Raw genomic sequence first — 16,150 nt, 5'->3', positions numbered from 1 at the left:
AGCATGTATAAAGGACCTATTTTGCATCATTATGCTTCAAGGTCAGAATAGCAGAGGCAACAATACACATAGTGACGACAATGAACTGTTCTCCAGAGGTGACAAGTCACCATGTTGCAGGTCCCTGTTCAGGACCTCAGACCACAGGGGGAAAGAGCTATCTGAACTAGTGTGCAGGCTGTGATTTTTGAAAACAAGACAATGCAACAATGCGTTCTGCTGAAAAGGTAAACAAGATTAGATGAATAATTGTTTTAACACAAGCAAAATTTAAACAGATATGTTCATTTACTTACACTGAGGTGTGTCAGGTTTCTGAAGAAAAGTTATCACATTAATGTGGCTGTACACACGGATATACAAATAAAAGAGTCAAGAGCCTTATTTCTCTCTAAAGCCTGAGTTACATACAATTTTTTGGTAATAAAGTTCACAGAGCCACGCCTAAATTTTAGCATTAACCCAGTGTCTGTGCAAGCTGGTTTGGGATTTATTATATACTTTCTGGTTTAAGGAATTTAAGGAGAATTTGTTTGTAAATGGAAGGCCAAAACAAATCTGTTTTTGAGTTATAAAATGTTATGAAACCCCACATGACTTCACATTAAAAGGGTTGGGGTTAGCCACATGACAGTATGCAGCCTGTTTCTTAAATTTGTTCTGGATTTATTTTTCCTGTAAGTAGAGGAGAAGTAAACATATGACAGCCTGAAGTTTTATGTTCAAGAGAAAATACATTTTAAGGAGTGCACTGCAAAAAGAACCAGTATACTTCCACTGTCCCTGTAATTTGAGATGACAATAGAGGACATTTGTGGAAAATGCTTATTTTTTCAGATTTTCCACTGGGAAAAAGGTGAACAGAAATGGTGTGCTGTGAAGGAGTTGAGATGGTGGGTCTATGTGACTCTGACAGTGTACAAACACTGCAGTAAGGAACTCATATGAGGACAGTTGGAAGGGCAATACCCAGGGTTAAGCCTGCTGCAGCAACACACAGTCCTACCGAACATTAAGTCTCTGCCAGCTGCATGTTTTATGACAACATATTAAAGAGGAGCCTGAAAGTCTAGCATGTGAGCCTAGCATTGTCTATCTTCTCTGCCAGCAAGGAACTAAACCTGGCACACTTTATTAAACAAAGAATTCCTGCACCTCTGACTACAGCCCTTGCAATCTAACTCAAGACAATAGAGACAGAAAGAAAAAGGAGAGTGAGATGTAGTGTGTGTGTGTGTGGAATGCTTGGGCCAGGCCAGTGGCTGCACTGAGATGATCTGCTGGAATAGACAAGGGGGAATCCAGATTGGCTATGACAGGAATGCGAGAGCAGGATATCATTAGAAGCATGAGAGCTGCAGCTCAGGCTTCAGACACAGCAGGCAACAACACAAATACAGAGAGATAAACCGATGCAGGCACACGCACTGGGAAAGTCATTACAGTACACATGCAGGGACTGAGCAGTAAGGTTGCTTAAAATGGCAGCCGACTCTTGGACAAGAAATGTTACACTGTGGTATGCAGCTCTACAGTAAAATCCCCTTCTCCACCTAGTTCCCTTAAAAAAAAAATCCTTTTCTTGGTGTTTAGCCATGATGTAATTTCAAGTGCAGTGCTTTAATGGTCATAGTAGTTATGTCTTGAAATCAAAATGAGAACTAAAACTCAAGCCACAAACCAACAGTTAGTGAAGGAAAAGTAGCAGCAAAAGCATAAGGTTAAAAGAATGAACTAGCATGAAAATGTACTTAAATCTATTGCATATTTTTTTAAAGATTATACTGTGTAATGTTGCATTTGTCTTGCAGGTGAACATTATGTGACATAATTATAGGTTTGTTATGAGATGATTTTATGTTTTGTATGCAATTTTGGTTTGAAAAGTAGCTATAATACACCTACAGTATGCAAGTAAAATATCCATTCGCAAATGTGGCTAAAGTGGAAATACGTACTTACATTACAGAAAAAACAGTAGCAATAATAACTACTCCTAAAATAAATGAGCAATTAAGTTAAACAAAAGCCAAGGTCAGTTATATTGTATTGCTATTTTATTTTATGATTGAACCACTGGATTAATAATAGATCCAATTATATGTAAAATATATTTTAAATGTAGTTTTAAAAGGTGGTAGTTGTATCGAATCTAGAACAATTTATGGTATTTTATGAACTGATCATATTGTATGTTACATATACATATACTGTATGTTGTATACTGTGTGTAAATATGTACAATCCTAAGTAATTTATAGGTAACTGTACCTGATAAATTCATCTAGTCATGTCATGAAACCAGGTTTCTCCCGGAAATGTGCTGGTGTAGAGGTAAAAGCATGAAACATACTCAAGTGACGCATCTCAAAACTATACTCTGATTGGTTCTTTTTACCACAAAAATTTGTATACACATAACAATGAACAGGTGTGTTGTCTTGACTAAATAATGTAGCTTGAAAAGTCTGACATGTTTGCCAAAAGAGATCTCCAGACCAGGGGAATTTTCCTGGCAGGTCTCTTCATCTGTTTCAACATGCCGAGCAAAAAGATATGCATCCTTTTCTGTTCACTTTCCTTTTAGAGTAAACTTCTCAACTCCCACACCACAAAGCCTGTTAGCACATTTTTCACTACACTGACTTGAACGTGTGATTCAACTTCAGATGAAGCCAGCTGCCTTCGGAAAGGGGGAAGAGGATGAAGCTGTAAAAGCATATTGGGGAAAGTTTGAGGTCAGTAATCTAAACATTTTAAGAATTCTTCTTTTATTTAGGAGCTGACTTGTTGCCATGGCTGCTTTGTGATGCAGAGTTAACGTCTACTGTAGGACCTTTATTCTGACTTCATGTGACAAGTGCTTGAAAGCAGACTGGAAGATGACAATGCAAGTACTTTGCCATTAAGCCGACTCGCACAGGTGCATGGAAGCCTTGCTTTAACCTTCCCTTGGAAAAGGTGCTTCATTCATATACTCAGCTTGCTGAAATGCAGGGATGAGCCTCATTTTAAATAAAATGTGCCGTGTGTATTCGAGGCTGGTTTATTTGCATTTTAGATGTGTTTAATTACCTCTATTTGCATGCATCTAATTCCAGCTGTGCTCAATTTATTGAGGGGAGTTTTTACATAACCACAGGTTGCCTGTTTTATAAATGGCTGAATGTCATTTCCAGATGAGGAAGGAATCCAAAAAATATCAGCGAGAGAAAGCATGATTTTATTACTACTGCAAGCAAGTAAAACAAGCAGTGTGGTTTTAGGAGAAAACCAGACAAAATGACTAGTAGGCTATTATGTCTCATGTAACTAAGACAGATACTGGATGAGTAATATTATTATAGCAGGTCTGCTTTCTGTGTCAACACAGCTCTTTTTTCAACAGGGCTGCCGCACAGCTACGTTCCGTCTCAACACACTAATAGCATGTAGGCCACTGTCTGCCACTGAGCATCACACTCTGCAGCAGGCAGGTCCAGTGGAGCGAAAGAAAAGCAGGAGGATTGCGATGAGGAGGCTCTATGTCCAAGACCTGCTGCAAGAGCCACAATAATACTACAAGAGCAGCACAAGACATATTGCTATTCAGAGAGAGAGAGAAAGAGAGAGACAGAGAGAGAGAGAGCGAGAGAGGGAGAGAGAGGAAGAGATTTTTTGAGACTATCTATCCCTGTGTGCCTGCCTGAGGGGTACACACAATATTATGAGTAGGATCTGAGTTGACACAAGTCACAGTCGTTCCATCGGTGTGGAGGAGGAGGGATGAATTATTCAACCAGCCAGTGCTGCTCGGCTCCGACGTCTTGTTGTGTCTTATGGGGAAGTGAGGTGAGCCAGCAACAACAAGCAGCACCTCCCGTCGCATGACAGCCCCAGGATAGAGCATCCAAGGAACCTCAATTTTCGTGAGGACAGGGCATCATTTCAGAGAGCAGCAGTAGAATAATAGTTCCCTCTCAAAATGACAGCCATCGCAGCAGCACACCATCACAGATTGCTGGTCTATCACTCCCCACACACAGGATGAAATGACAGCCCAGCGCCGCTGATAAAAAGGCATCTCAGGCTGAGTAGGTGTTCCTTCTGGCTTAGCCCAGCTTTGATGTTATTATACCATAGCAGTGCAATATTCCGCTCTGAGATTCACTACCTGCTGCTGGGGTGATCTCTTAAAGCTCAGTATTTGTGAAGCTGAGAAAATGATAGACTGAAAAAATATGAAACAGGAATGCTTGACTTATTCTGTACCACATTCCCTGTGTGAAATGAAAAAACCTCCATTAATAAAGATTAAAAAAAAAGGGCAGCTCTCTTCTCAGCCGGAGAATACATTTCACAAATGTAAAAAAGAAGGGAATTAACAGTATTTATTGGTTCCATTCTTTCTACTATTCAGCTTCTGAGCTGTGAGAAATTAAAATTGTTTACTCTTAAAATGGGATTACTGCGTCTCATGGTTGTTAGGGATTTGTCTGCTCTACCTCAGCTCACAAACAATTGTGTTTACAAAGAAATAAACACGATTCACAGATGTAACAGAAGGCATTAAAAAGTTGAAAGTGTATCTTGTGGTGTAACTTAGTTGTTTATTTTAATTCCACAAATTTTTCAAAAAAATTACAAAATACTCAAATGGAGAGAACACAGGACTCACAATTTTTCTTATTATTTCTACTTTTTGTTTACATTGTGTCATCCCATGGCGACTACTCATATATACAATAAGCTTCAGGATACCAGTATATATATAAATCTTAGCAGTCAGAATTTACATTCTGCTATTGCCGCTTTGAAACAAGAAGCTAAACCATTGACAACACTTAACATCAAAGGTTTTGGAGACACAAAAAGAGGGAGAAAAAGGGCAAAGATGAGGACAATGGTGATGATGAATGTGTCATCTAAAGAGAGACAGGAATCGGAGATGGCAGAACAGAGTGACAAGGAGTTTTTAGGACTTGCTTGGAATTTCAAAAATGGATGATGATGTTGGATGATGTCAAGCAATTCAATGTAAATTATAGTGCTCCAAGAGAAGATATGGTCACTTTAAATGAGAGAAGTTTCTTCATTTGGTTTAAATTAAAAAATTTTTTTCTAAAGCCACAGTTTTCAATATGTCCACAATAGTTCAACAGTCTTAGTGCATGGAATAAATGCAGATCTTCTGTCATGGCTATTAAAAAAACAAAACCGCACAAAAAAGAAAAAAAAGGAAAGAAAAAAGAACCTACAACAAAACAACTTGAGCTCATGTGCACTGATATGACAGGTCAACACTACTTGCAACAGTCAGTGGCACACACAAACACAGAGATACCCAGAAGGCTGTGTGTATCCCTAAGGAACCAAGGCAAATGAAGACGTGTGAGCAAAACACACACATACAAAAAAAAAAAGCATCACCCCTCTACTTCCTGGTGGTCACATGTCAGCAGGCCCCCTCTAGTGTCACAGTGAACATTATTACAGCCTAGATGGAGGATATGAGCCCTGCAACAAACAACACCGACTTTACCAGGTATGAAAGGGTGACAGCACAACATAACCTGCAACATCTCACAACCATTCACACATTGAAAACAATCTTCGAAGCCCTGTTGGGCTCCTGTTTTACTGATCAGAGATCAAATTCAGGTCTTAATATTTGAAATAAAAAAACTTGAAGATTTTTACAAAATTTCTTCAGTTTTGCCAAATATGTTTTTGGTGTCCATATACTTTTAAAATAATTAAAATCATTCTCTGTAAAAACAAGTATTATTCCATTTTGTTGACTTAAATATAGATTTTAAGCAAAATCATGAATCCAGCGGGATGAAGCTCAAGGATGCTCTTTCAGTGCAAACTTTTTCTTTTTAGTCCTTGGCTTCCGTGTGCACTCCCCAGAAGCTGTGGTGACTATGGCGACACCGCTTCAAGTGTTTCACATCATTAACACAGCACGTTGGGTTTACACATTCTGACAACCTGATGCTTGTAAAAAGGTGTGTGATGAATGGATGTGGTGGGTGTGACAGGGTTATGGTTTACAGAGTGTATTTGGGACTAAATCAGCACAGCAATGTCAGAGGAACGTCACAACTGAACCCCAACTCTCTTTCTCTCTAGGAAACTGCTCATATAATGCCATGGTGCTCCCCTCTGAAACAAGGGATAATGCTTCAAAACAATTATACTGGAGGTTGAAACGACTTGGTTTGGAGTCCACACCTAGTAATAATAATAATTATAATAATAATTATATGTTTATATATACTATTTACAGACTCAAAAACACCATGCTGTAGCTTCTCTTAAAATTATGAAAAAACCTCCAACAATGTATTAAAATAAATGTTGACTTTAAGATAGCACTTGTTATTTTTCCATAAATGGCCTGACCGGTCTTGTCTTTTTTTTTTTGTTTATAAGCACAGTGTCTTGTTCTAGCACCTACAAAAAAAACGTCAGGGAAGCTTGTCATGCAGAAGTCTTGAGGACGTTGTCACTACTGGCTATATACCAAAGAAAGTCAATGTCTTGGAAAAAAAATAAAAATTAAAACAAAAACAAACAAAAAACATCCTTGACAGGAATAAAAACAAATATCAAAGGAATTCTCATCCACGATCCACTTCTGTTTTTCCAAACTTAATGTGTTCAGGGGAACGTTGAGATCCTCTGCAAGACCTCTCTGTAACAACTTCCTGTGTCCTGCACCTGTCAGTTGCTGACTCCCTCGACCGTTTACAGCTGCTTATCACTCTCCTTCTTCAGCCGGCTGAAAAACACACATTAAAAAAAAAGTGTTTATATTGGAAAATTAAAGGCACATACTCAGTTAGTCAACACTACTCAGTCTAATATCTGACCTGTAGTAGTCCTCCTGGCCAGGCAGTGGTCCTCCATGCATGTGATGGTGCCCATGGAGCCATTGCTGTTCCATGGCCAACCTCTGGAGCTCAGCCGACTGTGCGTGCATGGCCTGCAGCTGGTGGGCTGCAGACATGGGTGGTGGCAGACCTCCTGGTAGTTCCCGCGGGTATGGAGTACCTGAAGGAGGCACAAACAACACATTTGGCAATCAGGCAGCACTTTAACTGGTAGACTGGATGTGATATTATTGTTAAATAGGAGCTGATATAGCTACCGAAGACTGGGTGGCGCAGCATCTCGTGTTCATGTGGTGGCTGGCCGAGGAGAGGGTTGGGGATGGCTCCGGGTGGGTAAGGGAAGCGGGCCAGGTGAGGTCCAGCAGCCAGGGGATCTACTGCCAGTGGATGGGCCCCCGAACCTGGAGGACACACAAGACATTCACCACCACCTTCTGGGTGTCAGAGTCTTAGGGTCAGGGTACACTCATTTCACAGGCATTTGTGATACATAACATAACAAAATATTACTTCTCTCATGGTTGACCCAAAGAGTGCAGGGACTGCTTTACTGTGTTTATCTGCTGTACAGCTTCTGTTGGCTATAATGTGATACAACATAATTTAATCCAATCTGATAAGTTCGGGCTGTTTCACTGCTGCAGAGAGGATCAAATGGGAGGTAAAAGTTCAGGTCACACAGTTAAAAACTTCAACTACAAATCATTAAAGTTTAATTGCCATTAAGTCCCGTGTGTTCACTCTTTACTGTGATGAGAGAAGTATTATAAAAAAATTTAATATCAGACAACTTGATTCAAAACACAGAACACTAATGCCCTTCACTCAATATTAGAAAATACACTTTAATAATATTTACTTCCTGTAAAGTTACATTTGACCTTTTTCAGTTCCTTATTGCTTAATTTCTCATAACCAAACAGATGTTTTAAAGGTTTATAAACATATACTTCTGACCTTTTGTTCAAACATTGTTTAAAGGCACTGGCATAGTTTAGACAATTTTAAATGTCTCAGTGACTTTGAAAATGCCATCCTGGCATTGGTTTAAGCCTTCATTACAACACGTCTTGTCTCTAAAACTCTTTTGTGTATCACTGTGCTGATAACACATACCTCACTAATTTTAATTACTGTAATCTTAATTAAATTATTTTACAGTTTGAACCTATACTGGACAATAAAACATTCAGAAAGTAGAGCAAAACACTCACACGTCAATTTACAAAATTTATAAATAAAAATATATAAAATATATATATCTATATAAATCTATAATAGGTGATTGTACAATCAAAGATATGCTGAATATGTTATATAGGAATATTTTTAATACAGTTTGAGGTCTTTATGATTTATAAATTAATTTACAGCAACAACAGTGTTGCACAAACAGGACGGTATTCATTATTAGAACCAAATCTACTGTTACAGAAATCTACAGACATACTGTTGCTCTCACAATAGTGCTTATATGAAATAGTGTCAAATATCATAACAATTTAAAATAACAATATGTTTGCGAAATGAGCGAACAACAGAATAAGATTTTTCCAAAAAGTTTTGAAATTAAACTGTTCATATGTATTATAATTTCTTTGGTTGTACAGTGTAACTTTAACAGTAGCATGTATTAATACAAGCAGGGCTTTCGTTTACCTTGGTGAAGGGGATCTTGCTGGTGGAGGTGGAGATGGGAGTGAATATGCGAGTGCTGGTGGTGGTGTGGCGTAACGTTGAACATCTGTAGACGGGCAATGGGGTCATTGGCAACTGTGGCCATCCTTTCTGCATGGAGTCTCTCTGCAGCCAACCTCTCTGGGTAGCTCATTTCTGGCCGCAGCTGGGGTCCAGCAAGAGCTAGCCGCTCACGCTCTAATGGGTTCAGGCCCGGATGGAAGGAGGCGAAAGGGTGAGGCCCAGCCATTGGGGGCAATGTGATGGCTCCATGCCTGGCAAAGTGCTCCATGGGGTTTGTGGAAGGGTGGAGTGAGTCCATCTCTGGAGGTTTAACCTCAAATCCAGGTTTCATCCTTTCCCTCAGCTCCCTCTCACGAATCTCCCTCTCACGCATCTCCCGCTCCCGCAGCTCGCGCTCCCGCATGGCTGGGTCAGCGTTGTACAAGCTGGGCATGTGATACGCCAGCAGCGGGTCTGCAGGGTTGAGGGACACAAAGAAGGGATGGTTTCGATTGGTGGGGGACATGACGTGGGGTCGGGCGTACTCACTGAGGGTGCGCAGGGCAGGGGTGTCGGGGCCAATGTATGGTGGTACAGCTGCAATTGTGGTGGGGGGGCCATCGAAAGGGGGACGCATATGGGCAGGGCCGGCCATCTGAGGTTCGCCCATTCTCCCTTCATGAGAGGAACTGGAAGCTTTCTGTAAAGTGGGGAAACACTACATTTAGTACAATTTCAGAGAGAAAATGTAACCGCTGCCAAACAAAACTGTGACAAACACAACCACTCACCGCAGCTCGCTCTGCTTCCTTTTCCCGTTCGCGCTCCCTCTCTCGCTCTTTTTCCCTCTCCCTCTCTCTTTCTTTCTCCTCCCTTGCTTTCTGTTCTGCTTCCCTCTTGGCTTTCTCCAGAGCTTCCTCTCGTTTCTTGGCCAATTTAGATGAAGCCAGGGGAGTGAAGTACAAATCTGCCCTAGCACATGAGTTGTAACCCCGGTCAAGGTGCTTGTAGAACCTATGATGGGAAAAAACATACATTCAACAAAATAGAGATAAAAAATTCAACGAAATATTTAGATAAAAACAAAATGGTATCCAGGTTATACATTTACAATTGTTACAAATGGACAAAATGGGGTAGCACAATGATAATTATGTTTAATTTTGCATGCTGAATTGCAGGGCAGAGCAATGTCCTGTCAGATGAAAAGACAGCTTGTATTAGCTTACATTGGTGCACTATTCAAGAGGAAACAAACTCTCCTGACATTCAATTTTGTTGCTACACCGAGCATGTATTAAGATTCTCATTGCCATTCATTGGCAGTCTAACAGCCACTTAAGCACAAGACAAATACAGAAACTTATATTCAGAGGCCTCAGTTCACTCGCATCTCACTGTAATTAATCTCTCTGCTCTCGATCCCCTATAATACCTAGCCATAAGTCCCTCAGGTGAATTTTGCCCTTGGATGCCTGTTTTACTGAGGACACTTGATTTGTTGCCTACATCAAATACCTTAAAACCTGAAGGAAAAGACTCTTTGTTGATGGAGGTGTTTGGGAGCTAATCAGCATCCCCAGACAAGGCAGTAAGCAGCTCAACAACTACTGATACATAACTTGTGCTGGTGTATGTTTTTTTTCCCTTTTCCAGACAGTGCATAGGTATAATCAAAATTTATTTTTTTTTAGACATACCGTGCTGATTGGCTTGCATGGCTTGGAGTATTGACGACAGTAGGCTCTGGTGAGGGACTTCTCTGTGGGGGTGGAGGGCTCTCTGGCTCTTCCGACTCATCCAGAGGCTCCTCTTTGATATGTACTGGTGGGAGTGCCGGGCCCGGGCCAGCACAAGTGACCGAGGCAGGGAGTGGCATAGAGATGGCAGAGGATGGAGTGGAGGATTGAGGCTGTAAACCAGGCATTGAGTTTGATGAGGGTGGGGGAGGGCCAGTTGGAGGTAGAACTGTAGTGAAAGGATGAGAAGAGAAGCCCGGCTGAGGGGGACCATTGGGATGTGATGTCGCTGCAGAGGGAGGCAGTGGAGGAGCTGGAGGTGGCTGGAGGCTGGATGCTGGTGGGAGACTCTGCGACTGGGTGAGAACTGGAGGCTGAGCTGGGGGTGGTTGAAGCTGCTGCCCCTGTGGCATGAGCTGAAGGGGTGGTGGATGCGCTGAGGGAGGATGGTGGGTGGATAAGGAGCTGAGGGGCTTCAGGGCTGGAGGTGGAGGCAGGTTTGAAGGCATCTGAGGGAATGGAGGTGCAGACACATGAGGTGGGTGTTTGTGGGACTGTGGGTTGGGTATCTGAGGAATGGGCGTGGTTGGTGGAGGTTTGATGTGAGGCATGGACATTGGGGCTGGGGGCAACGGTTGCTCTCTTGGTGGCTGGCCTCCACTCTGAGCAGATGACTGGGACTGGGAAGGAGGCGAGTGCGGCCTCTGCTGTGACTGGCCAGAGATTGGCGGGGGTGGGACCTGAGTCTGACCCACAGGGAAGCCCTGAGGAGTCAAGGAGTGTGAGTGAGGCATGTGTGAGGGGCCAGGCTGCAGTGGATGCTGCATGGGAGGCATGGGTCCATGATGTGAACTGGGTAATGACTGTGGTGGGACTGAGGGGCAAGGAGGTGGGGCCTGAGTGAGAGGTGAATGTGGAGAAGGAAGCCTTTGAGGGTGGAGGGGTGCTGCTGTCTGGATAAGGGCCATTGGGCTTGCTTGGGGCAGAGGCTGGGGAGGTAGAGCGGTGGAGGCTGCTGTGGGGGAGACCTGTTGGGGAAGTGGGGGAGCGGATGATGTAGGTGGAGGTGGTGCTGTGGAGGCAGCAGAGCTGCCTGGCTGACACTGGATGACTGGAGGGTGCTGACTTTGCAACAGCTGCTGCTGCTGGGCAGAGGAGTCGGAGTCACTTTCATTGTCACGGGGACTTGGGATGCTTGGAGAGGAGCTCCGGTTGTCCTGGTCAATGTCTTTAGGATCGCTACTGAGCTCCTCGTTGATGCTGCGCCCGTCAGAACTCTCGCCTTCTCCCTCTCCTTCACCCTCACATTCTGAGGGCGAGTCTGGCCGATTCAGCTCCTGGGGAGCAGAGGAGAAAGATAGCGGAGAGAGATAAATGAACAACATGACATGCGGTCTATGCATTCCACTATGAGAAAAATAGAGACCACAGACTCACTTGTGTCTTGGACTTTTTGGCACTGGCTCTCTCAGGCTCCTCAGTGTCTGAAGCGCCCTTCTCTCTTTGCCGTTTGGCACTCTTCATAGGTGAAGGAGCCTCCTCCTTAATCTTCTGCTGAGTTGAAGCAGAGGGGTCATTCGGGAACATTTCACATAGATTCATGCACAGAAATACAATGCTCCAATGGGTGTCTTCTGTGTTTACCTTGCTTGGCTTCTTCATGGAGTCTGTTTTGCTATCAGTACTGTCAGTACTTGCTGCGCTGGGTGAAGTACGACCACTGGAGCGCAAATCCTCGTTGGTAGGTGAGGCTCTGCCATCGGGACTGGCTGTCTGCTTCTTACGACCACTTCGAAGAGTTGACATCTATGGGTAACAAACCAAGCCAAGAAAACTCACGATGTGTTCTATGCTATTTCATTTTTATAACACACAATATTTGAAACAATCTCAGCACAAAGCTTTCTCTGTACTACTTGTCAAGAGATGATATGCTTATTCCTTTGTAGTCTGGCTCTGCATTACTCCAGGGATAACTGAGGCTATGGTTCCTAAAAGTGAAAATAAAAGGAGAAATAGGAAGTAAGAGTTTGAGTGCGCACCGAGCCTCGGTTTCGTCTGGTCCTCATGCTATGCTTCCCGCTGAGTCCATCCTCTTCCTCTTTGACAGGTTTGAACATAAATGGCGGTGGGTCCACAGGCTTCTCAATAGGGGGCAGCTCACCGTACTTCTTGAAGTGAATGCGGCAGTCTGTGCACAGCAAGATGTTCTCCCGGCCCCCGTGGTGCCAGTCCTTGGAGGCTGTGCAAAGCCATTTACAGTTATAAAACACCACATTCTCACAGTTGGTCCAAACACACAGAAATTATCTTGCAACTACAGTAATGTTGAAGAATAGACAGATCGTCCCTAAGTAACTTTGTAGAACAAGATAATCAGACAAATAATATATTTTCAAGAGGAGTTGTACTCAAATGGATTCTGTATTTAAAATAACAGTAAAGTACAGATGAGGTCTTTATGGGTTAATACTACAAAGCTGCGACTAATTAGTCACCCTTGTTGGAATGGCAGAAACCTAAGAATGATCAGATGGGAGCCTGCCACTGGAAACCAGCTGTGTGGAAAGAGGGGAAAGATAATGAGTTGGAGAAAGTGAACAAGCTGTGGGCTCGTGTCTGATTTGATCAAATTAGTTCTGACATCCTCTGATGCCCATCTGTCACACAACATTCAGTTGTGCAGGCTCACACTGATCTCCACCACGACAGGAATAACCAAGCAAGTCCATATGATAAGTTTGAGAGTCGGCAAAGGGAACATGCGTCTTACTGGTAGTGAAACAGTGGCGGCAGGCGTAGCCCTTCAACTCCTGTTCACTGTCTTCACTGTCAAAGTCATCTTCACTGGCTGAGCTGAGGTCCACTGGAAGATAGACAAACACCACCACTTCATATACAACAAATAGCAGCAGAATATATCAAGCCATGTCTGTCTTCTCCTTCCTGGCTGTCTTCGAGGGGGTCAAAGATACGTACAAAACTCGCTGGAGGGGGGCCGAGAGGGAGTGTTGACAGGAGTTGAAGCGGTTCGTGTCTTGATGCGGCGGAAGACGGGCTGGCGGCGGTGTCTGCGGTGGGCTCGACAACTAGCTGCCTCAGGGGTCTTCTTCCAATAATAGTAGAAGGTAATTAGCTCTCCCTGAAGTAAAAAACAAAACAAACTATGTTAAAAGGGCAAAAATATCCCCAAAAAACCCAAACCAAAACTAATAACTCCCCACACACACATTAATAATGAAGTACAGGTAATACTGACCACATTAAAAGGAATTAAGGTCCATTTGTCAAAGTGGTTGAAAAACTGGTATGTAACTACGAAAAACGATTACTTTCAAATGACTGCAGTTGAGTTGAATAAGATATGCAATACACATTAGCAGTCAGCACGGTATTTCACAGTGAAAGGCCACAGAACAGGTCAGTCCATGCCAGGATTTGTAGTTGGTCAGGCATGCTTGTGCTATGGCCCTGTCTGTCCCAGGATTAGGCAAGGAGGCTCACTGAATGCAGGGATATTAGGATCAGTGCATTGGTGGCTGGCTGGGTGGCAAGAGCTTGAATGGGAACAAAAAAAACATGTCAGGCAGAGATTTGGCGCTACAAATAGGGAGTGAAATGGCTCCTCGCCCCTTCACTGGAAGAGTCAATTGAACTTTAATCAAACATTCGTAGGGGTGCGCTTGCCAGTGAGCGAGGTGGATAAATCCGGTGTACAAAAGGCCGCCAGAAAATCAATACCCTACTGAAACATTAACACATGCAATCATGGATCAGAAAGCACTTTGCTGAGACAGCCTGTGCATATTAACTGCTGCTTTCTGGCCATACTCATAATACACAAGCCTTGAAAACTGGTGACAGGAGTCAGAGACAATTATGTAGTTTTCTGTGGGGCTTTGCCTTCTTTTCGCTTATCATGAACTGTGGTGAGGGAGTGTTCTTTTACCAGTTTAATTTATCAAGGTGTGGTGGGACTACTGGGTGAGCAGTAAGTTACCTGTAATATTCAAAGCTCAGAGATTAACCAACGTATGTCTGAGGTTTTTTAAACTGCTGCTGAACAAAGCTCGGGGGGGTTAAGGGTTATTGACGGTTTTCCCTTCTCTGCTTCAGCTGACAACCTTGACATAAACTAGCCAGCGCATTGCTCTCTAAAATGCACACAGCAGCTTTTCAGCAACAGCTAAACATCTTCTATCCAAATGTCCCAAAACAAACAATAACAGGAAACGATTTAATTAAATAGACAGTTTTAAATAGCAACAAAAAAATTCTCACTCTACTCTAATTTAACGTTAAGAAAAAAATAATAAAGCAAGCAATTTCAAGGCATAATAAGGTGGCATTAAGGGAAACATAAAAGTTACTGAAGCTTCAATTTCTAACTTCTTATCTCAGAAAACACTGATTCATGGCATTTGATGTGAAAAAACAGGTCAGAAGTTAGCCAGTGGTTGTTCCTTTATTGCTGGTTCGTGTAAGTATGAAATTAAGGAACAAGATTTATTTCTCAATCACTGCTTTGATTGGCAGCAACTGTTTGAATCAGTGGGCTAAAACCAGTTTAATAAAGTCTCCCTTCATGTTGTTCTTAAGGGAAAATCATATCTCACAAGGCCTGTAGGACTCCATCTTATCAGCCAAAGCAGTAGTGGGAACATTTACTGAGGCTGTCTGAGTTTTAAGAAACCTTCTCACATTTCAGGGTAAATTAGGGAGCTGCACTGTGTCATGGAAAAGCCGTACAAGATAGTTTTTACTTACAAACATTTACAGAACTTGTTTGTACACACTCAAAGGAGCCAATGATTATTTAGCTAAAAGCTCCATTATGTTGCCATGTGTTTGTGCATCTATTTCAGGCTTTAACATAACAGAACTTTCTATTTGTTTCCTGTTCCCTCCCTTTTAAGTCTGGCTGGGCAGTTGGGAAGGCAGAGCGCAGGTGCTAACTGAGGGAAGGCAGGCGTCCTGATGTGAAATCTAATTGAAATGTGCAGATCAAAAGTGTCGAGTGGTGCCGAGCGCTGGCTTTGCTCTGTGCTTAATGACTGTTCTCAGCAGTGCCTCTCTGCCTCCTCGCTGCAGGCTGACAACTACACAGTCTCAACAACAGCTTGGCAGACACAGGGAAAGGTCACCCTGCCTCTCCATCACTTACACTGTGTCAAGTACCATTACATTAGGCAGTGTCTAATGAAAATATAAACTTGGGCTTTTTGAATGGGAATTAACAGGTGCACTGATGAGCTGGTACCGCCGGATGAAAATTGAAAGAAGAAAACAAAAGACGCAGTTTAAGAAATTCAGTAAGTAAATGGTTATTTAAAGGTTATTTGGTGTAAAGAACCTGACAACCTGTGCTCTGCACCTCAAAAACTGAATACAGTAAAAAAAACACCACAAACAAAAAAGCTTTTAGTAATGTTTAAGATTTTGCCTTTATTGTTCACAAACAGTAATTCTTAATACAGTCACATTAACAAAGTAAAGACTGATGCACAGGGGAGTTATATATGTTATCTGTGAGTGATGTGCCAAGGAAGATAACCATGGTATTCCTGTAGCTGAGAGAGACCTTGTGCTGTAAATTAGTGTCAAACAGAGATTGACAGATTACCTCTCTGAGCCTGTCCGCATGTCAAATTTTGTTCTTCAGAAGCCGCATACATCCAATCTCTCACACCGACTTTGCCTTCCTCTGTCAAAGACACGCTGTCACGCTGCCATATCCCCATAGCAATACCAACTTTTAAAACCTTATGTTTCTTCTCCGTGACTGTTTAGCCAACAATATTGTGTGTACTTAAAATATTCCACGTAATGTTGATTTTTTTCCTACACCAAACG

General features: G+C 42.5%; 1 protein-coding gene across 8 annotated transcripts in view; it reads right to left on the bottom strand.

Moving 5' to 3' along the window:
* Nucleotides 1–645: 645 nt before the first annotated feature.
* The window catches only part of rerea (arginine-glutamic acid dipeptide (RE) repeats a), a 121,464-nt gene continuing 105,959 nt past the window's right edge, over nt 646–16,150 (bottom strand). For 4 of the 8 annotated variants that reach the window (XM_067528557.1, XM_067528558.1, XM_067528556.1 and 1 more), the window contains 11 exons: nt 13,277–13,439; nt 13,071–13,163; nt 12,340–12,539; nt 11,942–12,103; nt 11,735–11,851; nt 10,259–11,634; nt 9,350–9,572; nt 8,538–9,258; nt 7,136–7,309; nt 6,858–7,038; nt 646–6,766 (listed from right to left, as the gene is read on the bottom strand). In XM_067528557.1, the coding sequence (XP_067384658.1) occupies nt 6,733–6,766; nt 6,858–7,038; nt 7,136–7,309; nt 8,538–9,258; nt 9,350–9,572; nt 10,259–11,634; nt 11,735–11,851; nt 11,942–12,103; nt 12,340–12,539; nt 13,071–13,163; nt 13,277–13,439 (3,444 nt within the window). In that variant the 3' untranslated portion in view covers nt 646–6,732. The remainder of the gene's footprint in view (nt 6,767–6,857; nt 7,039–7,135; nt 7,310–8,537; nt 9,259–9,349; nt 9,573–10,258; nt 11,635–11,734; nt 11,852–11,941; nt 12,104–12,339; nt 12,540–13,070; nt 13,164–13,276; nt 13,440–16,150) is intronic. The other 4 variants (XM_067528561.1, XM_067528563.1, XM_067528560.1 and 1 more) reach the window with 3 other exon arrangements.

Source organism: Channa argus, chromosome 13 (genome assembly GCF_033026475.1).
Source record: "Channa argus isolate prfri chromosome 13, Channa argus male v1.0, whole genome shotgun sequence".
Taxonomy (NCBI): Eukaryota; Metazoa; Chordata; class Actinopteri; order Anabantiformes; family Channidae; genus Channa; species Channa argus.
This window is presented reverse-complemented; position numbering and strand designations above follow the sequence as displayed.